The following is a 24,504-nucleotide window of genomic DNA, read 5'->3' on the forward strand; positions in this document are numbered from 1 at the left end:
AGATATAAAACAAATGTAATCAATTGAGAGGGATATTTAGGCTGCTGTAAACACACAAGCCCTGTGTCCAATAAAACTTTAAATATTATATTATTTTCAATGCAAATGTTTGGGCTCTTAAGGGCCCTTTGCTGGTCTCGGGGCCCTAAGCAGCTGCTTAGTCTGCTTATAGTCTGGGCCGGCCATGATGACAATAAATGACAGGTAAAGTGCATTAGAAGCGTGGAATCAACAAGCTGGAATAAACTAAAGGAAATATGAAAAGAGCGGATGACGCAAAAGGATGATTACATCTTCAGAGAACGAGGCTTAGAAGAATGCGAGGTGATGTGCAGCTCTCTGCTGACCTCTTGTGTTGGCATTCTTTGTCTGAAATTCACATTAGTTGAGTGGTAGTTGGTATTTCTGTTTAGGATAACTGATATCAAGTTCCAACTCTGATAAAAAATGTTTTTTTTAAAATACCTAGAAATAATAATAATAATAATAATAATAATAATAATAATAATAATAATAATAATAATAATAATAATTGGCCTAGTTGCTGGCTATTGCATGTTCATTCTTTCTTATATCTTATGTTAATTATTATTATTTTCCTTATGCTGAGGCAATACCAGTTTCAAACATTTTCACCATCTATCTTCACAAGTATATTTGTACTATTAAACTGTGAATTTGAAAAAGGCTGTAATGTTAAAATATAGTAATTCATACTATAAGAAATATTATATAGGCTACCTTCATAAAGAGTATGGTTATGGTAAACTTAAATGTGCATATTTTCCAATTGTGTCTTTAAAGTGTATTTTAAAAAGATACACATTTTATATATGTACATTACGTTAAAGAATTTTAAAATATAAAAAATATTGCTTACTTATACTGTATAAAAAATCACTCACACAGAAATAAATATTGTGCTTGTTGTCCATATTCTATGGCAGAAAATGCCCAAAATATGCACTGTTAAGGTATTGTGTCATAGCGTGAGGATGTGGCTCCTCTGTGAGTGAAGACGCATAGCACAAATCCATGACATGCAATAACATTTTGTTAGACTGAATGGACTGAATTTGTTTTTATTTTCTTAGAACATTACATTCAAACCAATGAACAAATGTCTCAAGATGTTGTGTATGTTAAATTAACTATATATTTAAAATAATCTTAAATAATCTTACCATAGAACTGAAGTTAACATTACAACGCACTACTGAAATGATGGATGTGTTGTCAGATGTGTTAGCAGCAGTACAATTCAACATTGTAAAAAAAAAAAAAAATCAAATTTAAATTAAATACATCAAAAGATGTACATACTTACATTCATTTACACCATACTATCATTCCATACAATCAAAGAGATTAAGGTGAGCCTACGTGCAAAGAAAATAGTGAACATAGCTCAGATACACCTAGCTTTGTGCAGTCTTCAGAAGTTCAGATGTTTTTGTCAGACTAAAGAATGCCATTCCTCCAGTCTGTACAAGTCAAGGTGATACCGCAACGTCGACAAGCATGACAATAATATATGAAGCAAGAGATAATGCATTATGCTCAGTGTAGCTACTGAGAGCTACTGCACAATATGTCCCCTTAGATTATGGGGTTTTGTCAAAATCATTATTCATATACCTTAAGGAAAAAAAAAAAAAAAAAAAGTAGGGTTTTTAGGTTTCCATGAGCAAAACCCCATGACCCTGTTCCATTATGCTCGATGAATCAGAACAGGCCTGAAATATTAATTGCAATCAAATAATAATAATAATCAACACAATTATCAGATTTTTGAAATACCATATTTTCTTTCACAAACAACAAAATATTCTGTCTTATTTTGCATAAATAATCGCTAACCCTGTAGCTAAGATTTGTACAAACATGTTCACAAATGTCTTGTATTAGTTTCTCAGTTCATATTTCAGTCTTCTTGTCAATTCTTCTGGGCGAGTTTAAAATGTAAACTTTGAACAGAATCCTATTATGAAAACATAAGTTGTAAATCACAATGACAACGCACGTTAGAAAAATGTGATATTTTTTCTAGATTCTTCAAATTCAATATAAAAAAAAACTATCCAGAATGCCGACAGAACTCTAGAATTCTAAGGGGACAGAATATCTTTTTTTTTTAAATTGATTGCTCCATGTATCCGCAAATCTGACTGAATACAGTCCATATTAGAAAAGAAATACATTTTTCTCTGACACTCGAAGCCAAGTAAGCTTTTTTCTTTATATTTTACTATTTTTTATGTTTTGCATCCATTGAAGTTCAATGTCCCTGTAGAGTGTTGGTAGGACAAGTATTTTTCCATGCTGCCCGTGGCAACAGTTCAAAGTATCTCCACTAGTTTCTCCCTGACCCACTTTCCTTTTTAACACACAGGTGCTACTAAGCAGCCACTGGCAAAGATGAAATGGCTCCTCAGATTTCAATGTTCCTGTGTGAAAGAGGTCAGTGAAGGCAGCACATGTCACAATCCATGGTCTGGTTATAAGCTCTAGTAACAAGTTTCTCAATAAATTGTCTTAATAAAGTGCTTTTTGTGGATTTTTGTCCATCAGTTACTTTGTGTATCTTCCCAGACTCTGAGTGGAACTCAGTGGTTTCTTCTGATCTTGTTCATATTTACGTAGAACAAAGTCAAAGTTTGCAGTAGTGGACATTGCGTAGAAGACGTTAGCTTTGTCTGGTATAAGCAGTTCTAGGAAAATACAGAAACATAGTATAGTTAATTTATTACATTTTAATATCACAAGTATGTTTGATAAGAATTTTGAACCAATGCTAACCTCTTTCTGATGAGATAACTTGTGTTAATGTGAAATCGGCAAAGTTCATGTGTTCAAGATTATGCTTCTCCAGAGCTCTTTGGACGACCTGGGCAGTCTTGTCCTGGCTTGTCAACTATAAAAAATGAGAATGAAAACTTTTCATGATTTTGCAAAACTTTTTTAAGTTAAACTTTTAACTTTCTATCATATATTATTATGTGCTAAAAATAAATTAGGTTAAAAACAAAACAGGTTTTGTTTGTAGCCACACTTAAAATTGAAATAACTATTTATGGTTTTCAGAATGATGAAAAACAGTTGGAAGCGTTAAACAATTTACAAACCAAAAACAAATAAACAAAGTATTCTTTAAATATCTTTTGAACAGAAAAAAGCCCTCAAAATGTTCCATATAACAATGCAAATTTCTATGTATACTACTATCAACCAAAACATTTTGTGACAATCATTCTTACCAGTATACTTTTGTACATGTTCCCATTGTTGTGGCCTGAGTCCACACTGATTCTTATGATGCAGGAATCCGCCACTTGGCGGTTGTAAACGGGAAGTGATGTCATGGAAACGGAGCGCTTGTGTGATCCCATCCCATCTTTTGGCCGAGCCCCTCCACACTCCGAGGCTGGGGGGGAGCACAGGGAGTCCAGGTGAGTGTCTGATGAAGAGGAGGAGGAAGGACTGGGAGAGTGGGAGGACACTTCAGTGGAGAAGACTGACTCACGGCTGCAAGAGCTGGAGAAGGTCTGCAAAAGACAGAATAATATAAAATGTAAATAGACATGGAAAGAGCTAGAGTATTACAACAATGTGTATAATTACTTGTAAGTAATGATTCATATACAATGTTGTGTTTGGATGTGGATGTAAATGGACGTAAAGTGGTGGGAAGGGTTAAAACAAAGATTACTCAAGAATTGATCAATGGAGATGAGACATTAATACAAATAATAGACATTTTTAGGTAGTTAAGTATATTACAAATGTCAAGTTTTCATTACAAGACTGGCTTTACAAAGGCAAGGCAAGTTTATTTGTATAGCACAATTCGTACACAAAGTAATTCAAAGTGCTTTACAGAATAAGAAAGGCATTAAAATCACACAAATCAAAACACAAATAATCATAAAATTAACATTAAAACAGAAGACTGCAGAATAAAAACCATTCAGTCATATGCACAGCTAAACAGAACTGTTTTGAGCCTGGATTTAAACACTGTAAAAGTAGAGGCCTGTCTCACATCTTTAGGGAGACTCTTCCAGGTTTTAGCTGCATAAAACTGAAACGCTGATGCCCCATGTTTAGTCCTGACTCTGGGCACCAACAGCCTGTCCTTGAAGTTCTCAGAGTGTGAGATGGTTCATATGGCACTAACATGTCGTAGATGTACTTTGGTGCTAGGCCATGGAGAGACTTGTACACAAGCAGATCTGCTTTAAAGTCTATTCTTTGAGCTACAGGAAGCCAGTACAGAGACCTGAGCACAGGACTTATGTGCTTGTACTTCCTGGCCCAAGCAGCATTCTGGGTGTACTGCAGCTGTTTTAAGGCTCGTTTGGAGAGGCCAGTGAGCAGGCCGTTACAGCAGTCTAACCTACTGGAGACAAATGCATGGGTGAGTCTCTGTAAGTCTGGCTCTGACAGTATACCTTTGATTTTTGCAATGTTTTTAGGTGGTAAAAAGCTGCAGATGTTACTGATTTGATGTGGCTAAGTTCAAATCTGAGTCCATTGTTACCCCTGGATTTCTAGCCTGGTTTGAAGGTTTTAGAGAGAGAGACTGAAAGTGACTGCTGACACTCTTTCTATGTTTCTGTGGGTCAAAGATAATGACTTCAGTCTTGTCTGAGTTTAGCTGGAGAAAGTTGCTTTGCATCCACACACTGATCTGTTGGATGCAGTGGCAGAGTGAATCCACTGGTCCATATTCACCTGCTGCCAGTGAGACATAGATCTGAGTGTCAGTGTGGTAGGACACATATTGCTGCGTATTAAATGGCCTAACAGCAGCATGTAGAGATTGAACAACAGGGGTCCCAGGATTGACCCCCACAGGTCAGGGACATTTTATCTGAGACAAATTTTCCAATTTCAACAAAGTATTCCCTGTTTTCTAGATAGGACTTGAACCAGTTTAGTGCCGTACCAGAGATGCCCACCCAGTCCTCTAGTCTCTGTAAGAGGATCCCATGATCCACAGTGTCAAAGGCAGCACTCAGATCTAACAGGATCAAGACTGAGACTTAGCCTGCATCAGTGTTCAAGCAGATGTCAAGGACTTTGCCTAGAAATGGCAGATTTGAGATTGGTCATTAATTGTTCAATATTGTGGCATCAAGACTGCTCTTCTTTAGGAGAGGCTTGACAGCCGCGGGTTTCAAAGGTCTTGGGAATGTTCCAGATTGAAGTGGCATGTTAACTATGCAAGTGAGTGGTGACAGCAAACTGTTGAGTGCAGACTTGAGCAGACTTCAAAATGGACTTCAAATGTATAAAATTATAAATCCTAATCCTTGCTAATTGCTTTCATATTTTAAAGGGGTATACAAGGACATTTCTTCATCACAGCTCACATCTTGAGTTTTGAGGCCAGTAAGTGCATCTCAGTAGAACTGCCACAGGGTGTTTGCTTTCTAAAAGGAGATTATTGTTTGTACAGCCTATGTTATGTAAAACAGTGAACAATGGACAACAGGGTTTGGTGGTGAAATGAAGACTGGCTCAAGACACATGATAGAAATGGAGCACTCATTCATGTTTCATACTTAAATATTACAGTATATGTCGACAATCAACCAACATTTGAGATTTAAATGGCTTTCATTTCAATTTTAGAGCTAGCAACAACACACAAACAGTGGGTTGAGAATCAAAAAGGTTCTGAAAGTTCTAACGTTGTCTTTCTTTTGTTCAGCTATCTACTAGCTATTCCACAATCCGTTGATCATTGTGAACTCAATACTAATGACACCATTTATAGCCATCCCTTTGAACATACTTTGCTGTAGGGTAATCAAAAGTATCAATAAACAGATACTAATTGATACTAAAACTTGTATTGAAACTGATTTGAACCTTGAATAGGTGATCTTGAGCTGTACCAGAACAAGTATAAGACCACATAGACTAGTATACATCCACAGACTATTATGGAATATACCTGAGCTACTGAGACACAGAGCTATAAAGCCACATGGTAATATAAAAGAAAGCACTATTATTTCCTAATGTTTAAACACTCTATTGTGAAAAGAGTGGTGTTGGAATCTGTCTTTGGTATTGTGTCTGTTCCTTAGTATCAAAATCAACTTTGAAATTTTAGTATTGTGACAACACTACTTTGTTGCCAAGTTGATAAATAACCAAAAATAGTTAAGGGTAGTCTGCTGTGATTATTTAGTTATAGGTGTTTTATTGTTCAAAAATGTGCAATCTTAGTAAGAGTGGTGTCACCTATCCACAGATCTGACCCGTAATATGGCTTAGTGGTGTGAGCTGCTTATTTATATGGTGATAGATATGTTTTATGCCATATAGTGAGACAATCAATAGCATGTCCATAGAGACAAGCAGGTGGCAAACCATCCACCAGAAAAGTTATATAGTGCACTTAAATGGTATCAACTGTCATCTTTGCAACGACCGTTTACATACATTTATAACAGTTCCTGGCTCTAACTAAATAGCTGACTTCCATGGCAGAGGCTTAAAGGCAAAACACAGCCTCTAAGAAACACTTCAAAGTCCACCATTCTTCTGCTGACAGAGGCAAAACACAGTGGAGCATAGACAAGGCGGTACAGACTGCACATGACGGTACAGACGACCAGCACAAAGGAGGATCCAGAGAAGCAGACTGGTGTTACCTGAAGGGGGATGGAATTCGGAGAAGACAGATCTTCCATTTCAGAGCCACTGGAGCCAGAGGAAGACACGCTAATCTGGTCTGGAGGCAACTTCTTAGACCCTTCACTCATGGAGCGGAGACTGAGGACAAAGTTAATAATTAAAATAAGAACAATATATTGCATGCTGTACTATGCATCTTTTCTGGTAGAGGGGTCTGTTATCTTCTTATTTCATGGATATGTTATTGCTTTGCTTGGAATGTTCCACAGTATGGCATAAACATATCATATCTGTCTTTCTCCAATTCATTAATTTACAAGTTATTATTGCTAAAAATACTTGGTTTTATACCATTTTATGCAAAATTACATGTGAAACCACAACATCTACATGGAGAATAGATTTGGGATCATTTACCTAAAAAATGACATAGTGCCAATTTAAAACTAAAAATGTAAAGGAGGTGAATTAACTACACTGCAGGTTACACAACTTGAAGTGTGGATTTGTGTACGTAGTGAAATGTAAAGCTAATGTTCAAACAGGTAAACAAGCGCTTACAAGGAGAGTTTCTTTGTGATGGAGCGATGACTCCAGGCTGTTGGGGAGCTCAGGTCTACTGGCGGCTCCAGCTGTCTGGACAGTTCATAGCTGCAACACACATGCTACTAATTACAATAGAGAACAAGAACTGCAGCATTGTTCATTCAATTAGACAGACTCAAAACAAGGATGAAAGTATATTATAAATCAAATAGGGTGCTAAATTTTCAGTTTAAGAGTTGTGTTAATATTTAATAAAGCCATTTATGGCTAGTAAACTTGTGTCAAAAAGGACACAAATATTTACTCAAGCATAGGATATCACATTGTAACATTTTAGTGATATGATTTATGTCAGTTGGCACATCATGATTTGATGATTACTATTGTCAAATATTATTGATACAATGACTGAATAACTTTAGATTACCATTGCTTTATTATGTGGCTTGCTTAACAAAATCGACATTTTTAAATGATGATAATATATATGAAAAACACTATGTGTGACAACAGGATGTCACACTACGTGTGACAACAGGATGGAATTCTTATCTGTGAACTTCAGATTACATAAATCACACTTGTTCTGTCTTGGAGCCGTGCCCCTCTCCATGTGACGCGCAGTCTGCTACCTCACCTCTCCTGGTCGGACAGGAGGTTGCGTCCCTGTAGCCATGCAGTGATCTGTGGATGCTGATGGAGATTATACAGGGAACAGGATGCCTGAAGCTGCTGGATCTGTGACAGGACCTCAAACTCCTTAAAAAAAAAAAATCACAAGGCAATGATAGCTTATGACATTGAGTGAGAGATGTAGTTGCATAAAACGTCACAATAAAGAGCATAGGCTTCCAATTACAAACAAGTGAGTGTTGAGTTGTGCAATGCAACTACTGAACAATAACATGCGCAAAACTTAAAAAAACACGTACCCGTCGTCTCTTCTCAAAGTTTATGAGACCACCCTATAAAACAAAAGATAAGGGTCAAATTTATTAATGTAATTATCAACATGCATTGATCAGTGTTTATTAAATACTGTCATCATGCTTTCCTGCATTTGTTTTAACATAATGTGCTGCAACCCATCTTTATATACTTCAGCAGAAGAATAAAGAAACACTGAATAATTGTGCAATATCATTTGTTTCGTATTTACAAACATCTTTCAATATATGCCTATGAATACATTTTGGATATGTTTGAGATTCTGTCATTTTTAATTGTCAATGATCAGCTTGGGTCTTTTTAAATCGACAGGTCTATAGATAGACAAAATCTAATCGAAAATTGCTGATTAGTCAATTTGAGGAAATAAGTCATTACTTATTGTGTCATATTGCCAAGCCCTAATGTGAGATTTTAGATTTAATCCTATAGTAACCTAATTTACCTCCACAGTGTCAGGCAGAGCAGTGTCCCACATGGTCAGGACAGTCAGGTAAGTGCCCAGGTATGGTACCACTCCAGATGACGTACTCTGAAAAAAACATGAAACATGCCACGTCAACAAAATAATACTCGTAGGTGTGACATGTGCGCCCTAAATAACCTTGTTTTTTACTGTCCTCAGTGAATCACGAAACCCCCATTAGTGGCTGCTGTGGCTTCATGTTCTGTCCCCAGAGAAAATGCATATGACTCATAAAAGACAGTGGCCAGGACTATTATTACCGACCCGTATAATCCCAGTGATCATTGGTGACTTGTGGGGCTAAAGATAGGCCTCCTCCTCCTTTCACGCCTGGTGAATGCAGTTCTTTTGTGGCTTTTTAGAATGCATGTGGCACTTTTATTCAGTACACTCCATTTGAAATTCTCCCTTAGGTGAGATACAAGATCATATTGCAAAAAAGTACTGTATTTTGCAATTTGCTATGACAACAAGGTGTGATCGTTTTAAGATACTAAGTTTACATTCACAGTTAAGTCACACTGTTCATGGGTTTCAACTTCTTGTTTGTGGGTGCAATGTGAGTATGTTTGACTCCGAGATGGAATATTATATTAACAGTGCTATTTTTTCATCACTCTGAAACAAATGGACAGCGATCAGGCCCGCCAACAGAAATTTAGGGGCCTGGGGGAAGAAGCCTCACATGTGTCCACCTCTAATATAAAATAATTCCTGTTACAGGCAACACTTTTTTCACCATTAAAAACAGGATATTTTCTTTTAAATTGTTATTGCTATTGGCAGCAGTTCTAATTTGTCATCATTCTGAAACCCATGTATAGGAAGAGGATACCCTAAGACCCTGGGACCCGAGACAACAGAACCCTTTGCCTATCCCTGTCTGTCTGTGAAAAAGTGGAGTGGAGTTTATATTTATCTCTAGTTATTACAGTGACCATACTGGATGAGACTAATGGGTTTTGACATAAGAAAATTGTGTTTTTGGATTAAAAAATAACTTGCTTTTAATGTGCACCAATGTGGATGTGCACCAATGTGCACCAATCTTTCTATGAGACTGTTTACATGGTTAATACCCTGCTCCACATCATATTGGATCGTATTTTAGAACAGGTCTTGTCAACTTCTCAGCTCTCAGTGAGTCAAACGGGGTTGAATTTTAGCTTGGAGCACGTCTCACCATTTGCCTGGAGATCGGACACCTCTTGGATATCTTTGGAGACACGCTATCCATGCTGGCTTTACTTTCCTCCTACCAGACAGAGCAAGAGTCAGCAGGCTTCACAGTGTCTCTACTGTACATTAACTTGATGATTTGTTTATTGCATGCTTGTGTTATGGAGAAAAATGGCTTACAGAAGCATGTCAGGCAAGTTACAAAACACAGTGTAAGCTAGCATTATACATTAACCTGGATATCCTGTTTATAGGTTTTCTTGTTAAAAAGTAAAGGCCTAGGTCAGACTTAAGTGTCCTAGAGTGGATATAAAATTGTTATATACTGAATTGTAGAAGTAAAATGGAGGAAGTCTGGTTTATCGTTTAACACAATAACCCATAACTCAATTGGCACTTAACTTTACCACACAATAATGTCATGGTAATAGCATGGACTTTGTAAGTGTAGGTGTAATTATCTTGAGAATTTGGTAATTCTAACCCTGAGACAAACCTAAGAATGAAAAATGTAAATTACTAGGACATAGTGTTGTCATAATACTAAAATTTCAAGCTTGATTTCAATACTAAGGAATATACTCAATATTCAATACATATTCCGACACCAAAATGAATTTTTTTATGATTGATTTTTATGATTGAATGCAATTGAACATTAAATAATATCTGTGTAATCCCTGAGTCGTCCAGGTAGGTTCCATAGTGGGCCATGGGCGTACTTGTCTACGGGTCTTATTTTTGTTCTGATATAGTTCAAGATCATTCTAAAGCTATTCAGGAATGTGTTCATTTCTGAACCATTCATTTCATTCTTCAATAACTGCTCAAATGAGTATCTAGTTTCAATACTAGGTTTAGTGTAAATAATTACCTGATTTTTGATAGTTTTGACAACCCTACTAGAACATGGTTAAAATTTTCTTATCCCTCTTTATCCCTGTTACAGTAATGTAAGTCCAACTAAAAACTGAATACTTTGGTTTTAATAATATAATTTATATTAATCAATACTTCTACTGTGTGTGGCTGTGTGTAATCAGTGATTAATGCTCAAAGTCATACAAGTTACCATGGTTACCTAGCGCAGATTTGTAGATAAAAGGGAGGTAGTAGTATTATTTTGTTGATTTAGTAAGTGACAGTGACGCAGGCGCCTGAAGGTGACCGAACAAAAGGGAACACATTGCGCTCGAGGCCTCTAGTTTCAAATTAACCCTCTCTTCAATATGTCACTGCAGATTAATGATTTCTGTAATAAGTGAAAACACATAGGACATAGCAGACATATTTTGGATCTAGGAAATGCATTATGTTTATTCACTATCATTCATGCTTGTTAGCTGGTATCAGTTTTAAACAGAAATTACACTAGTGTGGACAATGGTAGTCATTAGTGTACATTTGTAGGCCCTTGCCAGTAACGAAGTGTAACTGGCAAAGAGCAGTGTTCTGTGTTTGGCAATTTTTTTTGACAAAATTATTGCTTTTTTTAAACAAAATGATCGTATTTTTGACCTGCTGAACATCGACAAAAAGTCTCATGTATGGATATAAAAATGACTGGCCCAACAAAAAATTTATAAAATGATTCAACAATGCCACCTAGAAGTGGACCTCTATGGGAGGGAAGCAAATTTTGGCATAAAGCTCTTTGAGACAAACCTGAAAATGAATTGAAGTACTGCTCTATGACAAACAGGAAGTCAGTCATATTGGATCAAAAAAATTGTCACTGCTTTGACAGTGTGTTTATAAAATCAGTCTACTCCTAATCTAGTTTTTGTTCAAAATGAGCTCAGATTTCACATGCCACATCTCAAGACATAGATTTTCAGAAGTGATCCGTTTTTTGGGATACCCCTTACTGGTTATATCGTATACACACGTAGTTAGGCAGGTTGATATTTGCACTGGCTGACAAATTAAATTCATAATTCACACTTAATGCTCAGTGCTATAGTGCCACCGATAACACTGGTGGTCACGATATGATGCAACCATGATACAGAAGCATTCACGATGCAGAGTGTTTGCGATGCAGAGGTGGTTGCAGGTGCACGGGAGGAATGAGCGCATGGTGGCAAGGGCCATCATTGCCGCTTGCAGCTTTAATAAGTTACTTACCACTTCCAGAAGCTCCCCTTTGCTCAGAACACAGTTTTCATCTGGGAAGGTTTCACAAAGGTTCTCAAATGTGGCCATACTATCCCTACAGAAAAAAGAGGTAAAGATATGTCAAATACAGTGGTTGTCATAACAATGGAGTATTGTGATTATTAAGTTAAACAATAACTGTCCTACTTAGGTATGATTTGGCGTCAGGCCAGAGGCCTCCGGTATATATTTAGGATGTATCATCATTATTTTCAAGCAATTCTTTTTAAGTCTTTGGACAAGTTTGTTAACATGGTATTTGGAAATGTTTGTGAAATGTATTATATTCTAATAATAATTTTATAACATTAGCATGGGGTAAATTTAGTATAATATATAGTCTGACCATTCTGGTAAACTACAGAGAGTGGTTCAATGTTGTATTTGATTCTGGAACTTTAAATATCTAAACAGCATGAACTAAAGATATACTTAAGTAGAAATAGTTGTTTTTAAAAAGTCTAAAAGGCACCAAAATGAAAATATAGCATAAAACTATATGCATTCTGTTCAACATCATCCTATAGCAATAACACTGCACCCTAGTAAAAAAATATGTATGACCACAAACTCATTCATACCATAATAATAACCATTTAACTTTTACACTTCAGGGAGGTCTTGTACATGACCGGATTCTAAACATACTAGGTAACTATGGAGACAGAAATTAGTTGACTCCAGTAGTTTTATGGCTGTTGTTATAGAATCACAGAGCAGAGTTCAGTATCTCCATTAAAAACAGATTATGTACAATGCCAATAAAGCTGTTAAACTCATGGCCATGACCCGCACTCACCGGTTTACTGCAGCCCATGACTTTCTCAGCCTGTAAACAGCATTGGACTGCAGAGCAGAGAGGATGGCTTTGAGAGAGGAGAAGTTTTTCAAGCGTCGGCATTCCTGAAAGAAAACACATTATCCAAAATAGCAAAATTTGGGGATAAACAAAAAAGTAATACAAGCAAATGTGTTTAGTACTAGTAGCAGGTTAGAGAATGTTAGTAATAAAAAGAGCTATTAGATCCAGATAAGTCATGACTAAATATGTTTTAATTTGTGCTCGGACCAAGTTCTGCATCTTCCTTGGTATGAATGTGGTGTGTGTGTGTGTATGTGGGGGGGTGTGGGGGTGTGTGTGGGGGTGTGCAGGTGTGTGTGTGTGTGTGATTGGTGGTGGTCAAGGGGTGCAAATTGGCAGCCTTGCTTCATTCAGTTTTCCCCCAAGGCAGCTGTGGCTACAGAAGTAGCTTATCACCACCAAGTATGGAGTGAATTAACTTTATTCTTATGATAAACAAGTACTGAGATATTTGTGGTACGTAAATCATTTAAAGATAATGATGACTGATTGTTTAAAAAAAGTAGTAAAAATTGGTATGTGCAGACCTGTGCTACTCGGATCCACTTCTCGATGATCCTGGCTCTCTGTGCAGGGGTGGAGCTGGGTCGGTCGGAGCATGTGGGACTAGAGCTAGCATCCACAAATGGACAGAGCAGGGACAAAATGACCTGGTTAGTCACAGCATTAAACTGTGCTACTGTAGCTCTGATAGTGGGAGACAGGTTCTCCTTGTCCCTCTGTGACCACACACTGCCCAGACATTCATAAGGCACCACTTTGACGAATAATGCCTGCAGCATAAAAAATGTCATTAGTTATACTTATAAGGATACAAAAGATGAAATAAAAAGTTGGTATGTACTGCGTCTAGGCGAGTGAGTTGTTCTGCTATTGCTACAGTTGCAAAATCCATGACGTCTGCAAGATCGAGAGAGTTTTCACATCCGGAGTCGTCATCAGCGGGGCAGTACTCAGCCTGGGATAGCTCCTGGGTAGTACTCAGATTGGACTCAGCATCTACATTGAGGCAAATAAGTATTTAAACACCCTGTGATTTTGCAAGTTCTCCCACTTAGAATTTATGCAGGGGTCTGAAATTTTCATCTTAAGGTGCATGTCCACTGTGAGAGACATAATCTAAAAAAAAATCTGGAAATCACATTGTATGATTTTTTAAATAATTTATTTGTATGTTACTGTTACTATTTGAACACCTGCGAAAATCAATGTTAATATTTGGTACAGTAGTCTTTGTTTGCAATTACAGAGGTCAAACATTTCCTGTAGTTTTTCACCAGGTTTGCACACACTGCAGGAAGGATTTTGGCCCAGTCCTCCACACAGATCTTCTCTAGATCAGTCAGGTTTCTGGGCTGTCGCTGAGAAACATAGAGTTTGAGCTCCCGCCAAAAATATTCTATTGGGTTTAGGTCTGGAGACTGGCTAGGCCTCTCCAGAACCTTGATATCCTTCTTACGGAGCCACTCCTTGGTTATCCTGGCTGTGTGCTTCGGGTCATTGTCATGTTAGAAGACCCAGCCACAACCCATCTTCAATGCTCTAACTGAGGGAAGGAGGTTGTTCCCCAAAAAAATCACAAAACATCCTCTCCTTAATACAGTGCAGTCGTCCTGTCCCACGTGCAGAAAAACACCCTCAAAGCATGATGCTACCACCCCCACCCCCATATTTTTAATCATTTTACATTGTTCAATTTGTATTGTGTATGTATGTATGTACGGCAACCTTGAGAGCCTTGAAAGGCGCCTAACAAATAAAATGTATTATTATTATTATTATTATTATGATTCACAGTAGGGATGGTGTTCTTTGGATGGTACTCATCATTCTTCTTCCTCCAAACACGGCGAGAAATTAAGACCAAAAGTTCTATTTTGGTCTCATCTGACCACATGACTTTCTCCAATGACTACTCTGGATCATCCAAATGGCCAAACTGGTCATTGGCAAACTTAAGATGGGCCTGGACATGTGCTGGTTTAAGCAGGGGAACCTTCCGTGCCAGTGTCTTAGTGTATTACTAACAGTAACCTTGGAAACGTGGTCCCAGCTCTTTTCAGGATAATAAGTGGAGTGGAGGTGGACTTTTTAAAGATGGACTAACAGGTCTTTGAGGGTCAGAATTCTAGCTGATAGACAGGTGTTCAAATACTTATTTGCAGCAGTAACATACAAATACATTATTTTAAAAATCATACAATGTGATTTCCAGATTTTTTTTAGATTATGTCTCTCACAGGGACATGCACCTAAGATGAAAATTTCAGAGCCCTCCATGATTTCTAAGTGGGAGAACTTGCAAAATCACAGGGTGTTCAAATACTTATTTGCCTCACTGTAAGTATTGCAAAAAGAGATCAATGACACAGTTAGTTTTGTGTGGTTCATTGTTAAATATCACCTTTTAGATCAGTTATTCCCAACCTAGGCGTTGGAACCCAGAGATTCTGAAGGGATCCCCAGGGGTTCTTAGAAGAGAGTTCAGAACCAGATGATACACATTTTAATGCAGGGATTGTATGTTATGTGGTTCTATATAGTAGATGTTCTTTTTTTCTCAGAAGACAGTAGCTTATAAGGTAGGGCAAGGATGTTAGGGTCACTGAGAGAAAAAGGTTGGGAACCACTGTTTAGATCAAGGGGTACCGTTATAATAATTAGCTTAAACAAAGCAAAGTCTTGAATAATAACTATTTGTTCATTATGAATTAAGTCTTTGTTCATGTTTTATTAGGGTTAATTAAATTGTAGTTATCATAAAGTGTTTCTGATCATTGACAGATACCTGCTTGAGAAAAAAAAACTAGACCCGTTTTGTGCAATTTACATCCTATTCTTGTTATGCAATACTATTAATTTCTGTAGTTTAAGCTTTTCCTTTCCAATGGGTTAGGATGCGTTCACACTTGCACTGTATAGGATGCATTCACACTTGAACAGTCTCCACATGAAAATTTGGACAAACCTGTAACTAAACCCAGAACTATATCTGGACTAGACCAAAACTAGTCAAAGACTATAACAAAACCAACCTAAGTTTATATCAGGACTAAACTGGGCTCAACCAGGACTAAATCAGGACAAGAGTGAACTGTGAACACACCATTAGTGAAACGAACAGCAGCCTTGTCCATTTCCATGAAAAGTAAACTGGCTGATTAAAGTGGCGATTTGAAGATTGAAGTAATCTAATTTATCGATGTTAGTGTTAGTGGCAGTCACCTTCTTTCTGGAAACTCTTTAGCAGATCTGCCGCCTGCCCGGCCAGGGAGCAGAAGTTGGGCTGCATGCGCATGTGTGAGTGCACGGCTGAGCTAATGGTCAGGTGGTCCAGCAGCAGCCTGAGGGCTGCGTGGCAAGGGGGGTCCCTGAAGTCCTCACTATAATCGTCCAACCAGGCCTGTACGAAGGTCAGCAGAGGCCTGCGAAAGACAGCATATCCACATTACACTTTAACTCTTTTTCAAAACATTAGTTAAGAGGCTTCCTGTGGCATTTGAACACGAATGGGTTCAAATTCATGTTTAACACTCTCACACAAATTACTAATTGTTTTTACTTTTATGTCTAAAAAACTTACATCAATCAAAGCTCTAGTCATACATAATACTACAAAAGCATTGCTATGGAGAACAGTAGGTACCCTACTTGCCTATATAGCTAGGATTTGTAAGCACCTTCTAGCTAAACATTTGGCTGTTGCATTCCTTTTGTACAAATATGAGAGTAATACTTCTCAGTAACTTACCTGTTGTAGCAGTTTGTATTGTCCAGATCTGTCACTGCACTGTCCCTGTAATCAAAACAGTGAAAACCAAGCATGAATGATTAAAAACTTACTTATCATACTGTTTGTCATTTGCTTTCATTATTATCTATGGAATGACTGGAATTATATTGAAGAACCCACAGTCTGAACCACTGTGTGGCATAGCTGTTGTTGCAATAGCCCAGTAATGGATACCTGCCAAACTATAATTGTTATTACATATAAGCTGGAGGGTGCACTGGCAGGGTTTAGCAAAAGAGATTGAGTGTGAGAAGAGTGGGTATTCCAAATGTCACAGCAAAATAGACTATTTTGAGCTATTTCTTTGAGGTGAGTTGTTTGTAATACACAGACTAATAACATGACTGTCAAGGAGGGGGAATACAAGACAGTAATGCCTTTTATGAATGTTCAACAATCAATTTCATAATCAATATAGTTATTAGTGTTGTCAGAAACATACGATACCCAGAAACTAATTGATACTCAAACTTGCATGAAACGAGTTTTTCCTACTACTAAAACTGAAAATATTTATTAGGCAGGCAAATTTTAATTTTAGGCTATTATTTTTTTATGTAATTTGAGGCAAGGCAAGGCAAGTTTATTTGTATAGCACAATTCGTACACAAGGTAATTCAAAGTGCTTTACAGAATAAGAAAGACATTAAAATCACACAAATCAAACATAAATAATCACAAATAATCATCATAAAATCAACATTAAAAGAGAAGAGTGCAGAATAAAAACCTGTCAGTCATATGCACAGCTAAACAGAACTGTTTTGAGTCTGGATTTAAACATTGTCAAAGTAGAGGCCTGTCTCACATCTTCAGGAAGACTGTTCCAAGTTTTAGCTGCATAAAATTTAAACGCTGATTCCCCATGTTTAGTCCTGACTCTGGGCACCAGCAGGAGGCCGATCCCTGAAGTCCTCAAATTGCGAGATGGTTCATATGGCACTAACATGTCGGAGATATACTTTGAACTTAGGCCATGGAGAGACTTATACACAAGCAGAGCTGCTTTAAAGTCTATTCTTTGAGCTACAGGAAGCCAGTGCAGAGACCTGAGCACAGGACTTATGTGCTCATACTTCCTGGTTCTAGTCAGGACCCGAGCAGCAGCGTTCTGGATGTACTGCAGCTGTGTTAAGGCTCGTTTGGAGAGGCCAGTGAGCAGGCCGTTACAGTAGTCTAACATACTGGAGACAAATGCATGGATAAGTCTCTCTAAGTCTGGCTTTGACAGTATACCTTTGATTTTTGCAATGTTTTTTAGGTGGTAAAAAGCTGCAGATGTTATTGATTTGATGTGGCTGTTAAAGTTCAAGTCTGAGTCCATTATTACCCCTAGATTTCTAGCCTGATTTGAAGGTTTTAGAGAGAGAGACTGGAGGTGACTGCTGACACTTTCTCTATGTTTCTGTGGGCCAAAGATGATAACTTCAGTCTTGTCTGAGTTTAGCAGAAGAAAGTTGTTTTGCATCCACACACTGATCTGCTGGATGCAGTGGCAGAGTGAATCCACTGGTCCATATTCACCTGCTGCTAGTGAGACATAGATCTGAGTGTCATCTGCATAGTTGTGGTAAGACACATTATTGCTGCGTATTAACTGGCCTAACGGCAGCATGTAGAGATTGAACAGCAGGGGTCCCAGGATTGAACCCTGGGGCACCCCACAGGTCAGGGACATTTTATCTGATATACATTTTCCAATTTCAACAAAGTACTCCCTGTTTTCTAAATAGGACTTGAACCAGTTTAGTGCCGTACCAGAGATGCCCACCCAGTCCTCCAGTCTCTGTAAGAGGATCCCATGATCAACAGTGTCAAAAGCAGCACTCAGATCTAACAGGATCAAGACTGAGACTTTGCCTGCATCAGTGTTCAGGCGGATGTCATTTGTCACCTTGATAAGAGCAGTCTCAGTGCTGTGGTGGGGTCTAAAACCTGATTGGAAAACATCAAAGGAGTTGTTCATTTCGAGGAAGTTAATAAGCTGTTGGTAAACAACTTTTTCAAGGACTTTGCCTAAAAATGGCAGATTTGAGATTGGTCGATAATTGTTCAATATTGTGGCATCAAGACTGCTCTTCTTTAGGAGAGGCTTGATAACCGCAGTTTTCAAAGCACTTGGGAATGTTCCAGATTGAAGTGACATATTAACTATGTGAGTGAGTGGTGACAGCAAACTGTTGAGCACAGACTTTAAAAATTTAGTGGGTAGCACATCGAGGCAGCATGTAGATGAACTCAGACTGGTGACAATCTCTTGGACAGTTTTATCAGTTACAGGTGTAAAGTGAGTCAGCTCTAAGTGTCTAGGTGGGTGCTGGGTTGTTATTTGTGTTGTGGAATTTATGGCATTTTTAATACCCTGAACCTTGTCATTAAAGAATACTGCAAACTCATTGCACTTAGATGTGGAAATTAGTTCTAACGGCAGTGGAGCTGGGGGGTTTGTTAATCTGTTTACTGTTGCAAACAGGATACGAGAGTTTTTACTACAACTTCCAATAATGTCAGAAAAATACCTTTGCCTTGTTCTACATAAACTGTGGTTGTACATGTGCATCTTTTCTCTGTAAATTTCATAATGAACCTGGAGCTTTGACTTGCGCCATTCCCGCTCGGCCCTCCGGCACTCCCTTTTCTGTGCCCTGAGTTGTTTCTGCTATTAAGAGATTACATTTAAGATGTTTCTGGGTATTTAGAAGGAATGGAATGGGGGTCTAAAGGGTACTTGTTTACCCAGGGTCCAGTGCAGGAAAGAGAGAGACCCTCCAAAAGTCTTCTATGTGTATTTATCATAGACAATCATGTTGATCTATGTTTATATCTGTCCCTATCAAAAAATAAATACATAAATAAAAGGTAGTGCTGGTCATCAACGTGGTTTGGGCCTGACAGCCAGAATTTCCTGCTACACCCTTGAGAGTATTTATTTATATAATCATTTGCTGCAAATAATCTATCTTTAAACAAGTGAGAAAAATAAAGACATTTTTCTGAATACCTGAGGAAGAGCCGCTCGATGAGGGTGGAGGTGCAGGTGAAGGTGCGGTAGGTGGACAGGAGAATCTGGCCATAGTCTTGGTCCTGGTTTTTTGGGTCCAGAAGGTGGTTGACCAGCTGGTTTAGAGTAGCGGCCTTTAGACGACGTACTTTACATGTCCGATACTGGACAAAGGCCGTGCATGGAGCTGAGGAGGGCACAGGCTCCCGGCGCAGAGTCACCCCATAGACAGCACCATCCTCCACCTCCTCGCCCCATTCCTGCACTGGGTTCTAAATAACACAATATATAGATACACAGGATTGAGTATATTCACAACTAAAGTTGTTATAGGTTATTAAGGAGACACTGATCAAAATCCTGTAATTTTCTTTAGTGAAGCAAGTTATTTCAAATGGTGGGTATGGTCCAATATGGATTTTTCTTTAGCCAATACCACTGTCCGATACCTGTCTTGTGGCTGTGGTTGATAACCAGTATTTGTTGATACCGATAAAAAATATTTTTTTAAATTCACAGCAAGGCCCACTGATTTAATAAGTTACAGTAAAGGACACATATTTATTTTTCACTTTTGTAAAAATAAATCCAAAATGTATTTATCTGGGATATAAAATTTGTTACATGACTGTGTAAACATATAGCCAGCCTGTTTTTTTCTTAATTGCTCATCAATTTTCATTTTACATTACTCATTGTCTGTTCAAAAATACACATCTAATGCACTCAGGACAAACTTGGAAAGACACTTGACCAGCTTAGACAAAATGTTTATGCCAACATCTGAAAATTTTCAATGTCCGACCAATTTCGATATTGGATCTGATATATCGCCCATCATTAAAGATATGGTTGTAATAGTACAACAGTAACATACTTATGGTAAGCTTTTTATTTATTAATATGCAATATATTAAAGATTATTTAATGTCATTATTCAAACTAGTGACACTTGAATTTTAAAAACTACATGGAATCCTCATAAGTTCCGCTTACTCTTACCTCCATGCAATTTCCAGGTCAGGCAATGAAAACATAGTAATGTTTCTAGTTGCAACACTTTAAATTTAGCAGTACACCAGCGTGGCTTTACCTTCCACTTACAAACAGCTCAACATTCTGCTTTGGTTCATCAAACTAATACCATGTGATCAAATTTAATACATGGATATGAATTGTATCACATATGTACATGTGTGAACTGTATCACACTGTACAAAAAATCAATCAATCAATCAATCAATCAAACTTTATTTCTATAGCACCTTCTAACAACCCAGGCTGCCCAAAGTGCTGTACAACGTTAAAAACAATAAACTTCATACAAATCAACAAAGCATATTACATCATTAAAATAAAGAGTCACAGGGCCACTAAGTGCTGAAAGCCATTCTAAATAAATACATTTTCAGTTTGGCTTTAAACAGAGGCAGGTCAGAGAAAAACAGGTTTGCATCTAGAGATAGATGCAAAATAGATCATATGCTGGTATCTTTTGTTTTGTACAGAGACCTGGATTTCTAAGAATTCACTTGTGTGTTTGGGTACAAGCCATTTAAAAAAAACTTCAAACAGCCCCACTAGGATACATCATATTCAATAGAATTATAGCTGGTAGCGTGATGCAGTTTTCTATTGTGAGGAGGGGCTGTTTGATGTCAAATAAATGAATGAGGTGAGGTGGAGACAAGCCAATGGAAAATCTGGTTCAGGCTTTGTGAACATGCAAATGAAGGCAGACACACATCATTAATGAAGATACACTGTTAATGAAGGCAGACACCGCAGAATCTGTGACTTAAATCTTGTAGGTTTTAAAGTTGAAAAATCCAACAAATTGAATGGCGGTAATGAAGACCAATTGTTAATTAATATAAGCTGTTCCATCCATCCATTTTCTTCCGCTTATCCGGGGCCGGGTCACGGGGGCAGCAGTCTAAGCAGGGACTCCCAGACTTCCCTCACCCCAGATAAGCTGTTTTATTCATTATTGTTCTATAACTTGGCAAATGATTGTGAATGTATATTTAGGGCTGGGCAATCAGTTTTTTTCCCCATACTGATCAATTTCGATTTTCGATTTGATCTTCCATCTCATTGAAAACATAGACAGGTGGACTACAGGATCAGTACAGTTTTTTTGTTTTTTTGTTTTTTCGAACTTAGATAATTGAAAAATCCACATTTCAAGTTTGGAATGAGTTTGTACAAAATATTAAGCCTAAAAGGGTGTCAGTGTTACTGCAGGAGCACATGCAATGCCAGTGTACTAAATTAATTTTACTTTTCCACAACTGGGATTATATAAATGTGTTTGCCTTGTTTAGATTTATCAATCTTTCCATTTTTAGCACAGCCCTAGATACAGAAACATTCTAGGTAGGGCGGGAAATCACAAGGTTCCCTCACGATTCAATATGATACATGGCTCACGATACGATAATAATATCATGATTTTTTACCAATTTTTGATCACTGTTTTTTTTAGGAAACATTTAAACATAATTTCTTTGAATATTTCAAATGAATTGCATCAACAACTTTATGATGAATTTATATTTCCAATTTCAACACAGCCCTAATTTTAGGAATTTTTATTTTGTTTGGATTTCTCTATTATACTTTTAGCAACTGGCGTAAAAATATCTTAAATTATGAACCTCATTGCATATTATTCAACAACTCATACTCCACACTGAAATGACAAAATGACTTGCAACAGACACACATGCAGACTTGGTGGTAGCGATAGAGTTAAACCTACTCTACTCTCAAGAGGTGCTTAGAGAGGGCCACTCCATATCCAAGCATGACTCTATCCAACTGTAAAAGTTGTGGCATTTAAATAACCAATTCATTGCATAACATGACTCCTACATGCACGGCCTATTCATCAGCTGTGAATGTCAAAGTACACCATGAACAAAACACAGACAAACATGTAGTGACAGTAGTGACACTTTCAATTTGTCTATAGCCACTTTCATCTGTCAGGCTTTAAGTCAATATTACACAAGTACCATTGTCCAAGTGTTCAACAACAGTTTAATGTGCTTTTGGTTATTCTGCACTTTTGGCATGTTTTGTACCATGCAGTGTGTGTTCCAGTGTTTCTGGGTCTATTTTATATGGATTTTATGACTTCCTGTTTTTAGAAATTGATATATTGCTATAAAAGCCTGTCCCAAATTTCTGCTCAGTATATGTTGTGCATGATAATCTAAGATTTGTATCAAATGTACAAATAAATATGCATCATGTCATAAAATAGGTTATACATGCCATAGTGGAAAAGAACTGAACTTTGTAATTCTGTAATTCTGTGCAAAAATAGAAGAAATGACAGGTGGATTGATGCACTGATGGAATGTGCTTAAGTATACATTTTAGGCACCTGTACTGTAATTCAGCACAAATCTCCATCAAAATCACCACCTCTGAAGCTTTATAAGACTTCAAAATATGTGCAAAATACTTTTACATTTTACTCTATAAGATCACTTTTTAAACATGCGCTTTAATACTGAAGTTGATTTTTTCATACTTCATACTTTCACTTAAGTACTTTTTTGCTCTATTATCTGTACTTTGCTTAAGTGACAAATTTGAATACTTCTTCCACCATTGGTTGCAGCCTATATAGCTTATTTCTTCTCCAGATTTGCATTGTTTAAATAAATTCAACTTTACAGAATCTTGAAAATCGCTCTTAATCTTATAAAATTTACATAATATCGCCAATCATTTATTATTTAGCCTACTTACCATAGTCAGCTCCCATTTCCCCATAGTGGCTTGTTTAAGGGGTTCTTTCCATCTCGACAGGAATGTTTAAGCAGAATTTCCACTTTTATAACAGTTTGAACAAGGGATTTAGGGATTCATCTTCATCATAAAATCGCTTTCTCATGCGCTTGTGAACTGACACGCGCAAAGTGAAAATGAGAAAAACAAGTTGGTTGAAAAATCGGTAGAAACTACATTTGCGCTTCATATAAACATAGAAAAGATTGGTTCCGGATCTCGCTGAGGTGAAGTGTCCGCATGTGGCCCTGCTGAGAAGATGGAAAAAATGCTCAATACCCGCGGTTAAGTTTACCCCACGGACACGGCGCAGGACAAGACGATCCCGCAAGTTATATAGTGGGAGGGACGCGCGCTGTTGTAGGGGGCGTGGAGAGGTTCCAAAGAGGGAGGAGGTAGAGCAGGAGACCGTGTTATGAGGAGGGCAGTAGGGTATAGTGTGGAAATTAAGTTTTTTGATGATGTTTTTATGGTTACATCATAGTTCATTTTAGCTGAGGTATACCAGACGTGGGACACCTTCTATGCTGGAACAAAATTTCAATAGTAATAATAATAATAACCATCATCATCATCATCATAATCATAAACAGGGCTATTCCTGATCATTAAGGTACAGTAACTTTTTGGCAGCGGCGTGTCTTTTGCATGATTCTATGGAAACAGAACTTTAAAACCATACTTTGGAACATTCTCCATGGAGACTGATAAGCTTTTCAATGCAATAAACACAACCAAAATGAAAAAAAAAAAGCTTTTATTTTAGTCGTTTTTCTTTGGCTAAATATATATCTATTGTTAATATATAGCATTATTTTTCCAAATAAACAACACATGGTTTATTCTCAAGTGTTCAATATACAGCATACACCTACTGTGCAGTTTTATGATGTATACTGAAATCAATTATTTACATGTGTGCTCATTATCAGCTTTCATAATGAGACTGTAAGTAAATGCTACAGTCTTCTCTCTCCAAAAATCCACTTCAATAATCAATGAATATGTAGCCTACTTTTTGAGTTGCACTCAACTTACTCAACATTAGTCCCTAAAGTGCTGTATCATCAGCCTGTGAGACTGGTGCCAAAAGTACA

The 24,504-nt window shown here is 37.5% G+C and overlaps 1 protein-coding gene across 2 annotated transcripts; it reads right to left on the bottom strand.

Moving 5' to 3' along the window:
* Nucleotides 1-1,058: 1,058 nt before the first annotated feature.
* LOC117375425 (ral guanine nucleotide dissociation stimulator-like 1) lies at nucleotides 1,059-23,718 on the bottom strand. Of its 2 annotated transcripts, XM_033971720.2 has the most exons (17): nucleotides 23,369-23,718; nucleotides 19,604-19,875; nucleotides 16,561-16,605; nucleotides 16,035-16,234; nucleotides 13,654-13,808; nucleotides 13,337-13,582; nucleotides 12,747-12,850; nucleotides 11,918-12,002; nucleotides 9,795-9,866; nucleotides 8,591-8,677; nucleotides 8,130-8,162; nucleotides 7,835-7,956; nucleotides 7,213-7,302; nucleotides 6,669-6,789; nucleotides 3,258-3,545; nucleotides 2,800-2,914; nucleotides 1,059-2,711 (listed from the first exon to the last, which is right to left on the bottom strand). In XM_033971720.2, exons 1-17 carry the CDS (start codon nucleotides 23,390-23,392, stop codon nucleotides 2,572-2,574), a joined length of 2,199 nt encoding a protein of 732 aa, XP_033827611.1. In that variant the 5' UTR covers nucleotides 23,393-23,718; the 3' UTR covers nucleotides 1,059-2,571. The 2 variants fall into 2 exon arrangements, with proteins under 2 accessions (XP_033827611.1, XP_055079562.1); XM_055223587.1 differs by lacking the exon at nucleotides 9,795-9,866 and having other exon boundaries at nucleotides 1,060-2,711; nucleotides 23,369-23,716.
* Nucleotides 23,719-24,504: the final 786 nt, after the last annotated feature.

This window comes from Periophthalmus magnuspinnatus, chromosome 8 (assembly GCF_009829125.3).
Source record: "Periophthalmus magnuspinnatus isolate fPerMag1 chromosome 8, fPerMag1.2.pri, whole genome shotgun sequence".
NCBI classification, from domain to species: Eukaryota; Metazoa; Chordata; class Actinopteri; order Gobiiformes; family Gobiidae; genus Periophthalmus; species Periophthalmus magnuspinnatus.

Bases quoted from the DNA above. Each gene is read 5' to 3' on its own strand.
- LOC117375425 (XM_033971720.2), bottom strand. From the start codon at position 23,392: ATGGGGAAATGGGAGCTGACTATG. The intron at 16,606-19,603 runs GTATTCAGAAAA...TTTTGATTACAG, and splicing joins ATCGAGCGGCTCTTCCTCAG to GGACAGTGCAGTGACAGATC. The intron at 9,867-11,917 runs GTAAGTAACTTA...TCTGTCTGGTAG, and splicing joins AAGGGGAGCTTCTGGAAGTG to GAGGAAAGTAAAGCCAGCAT.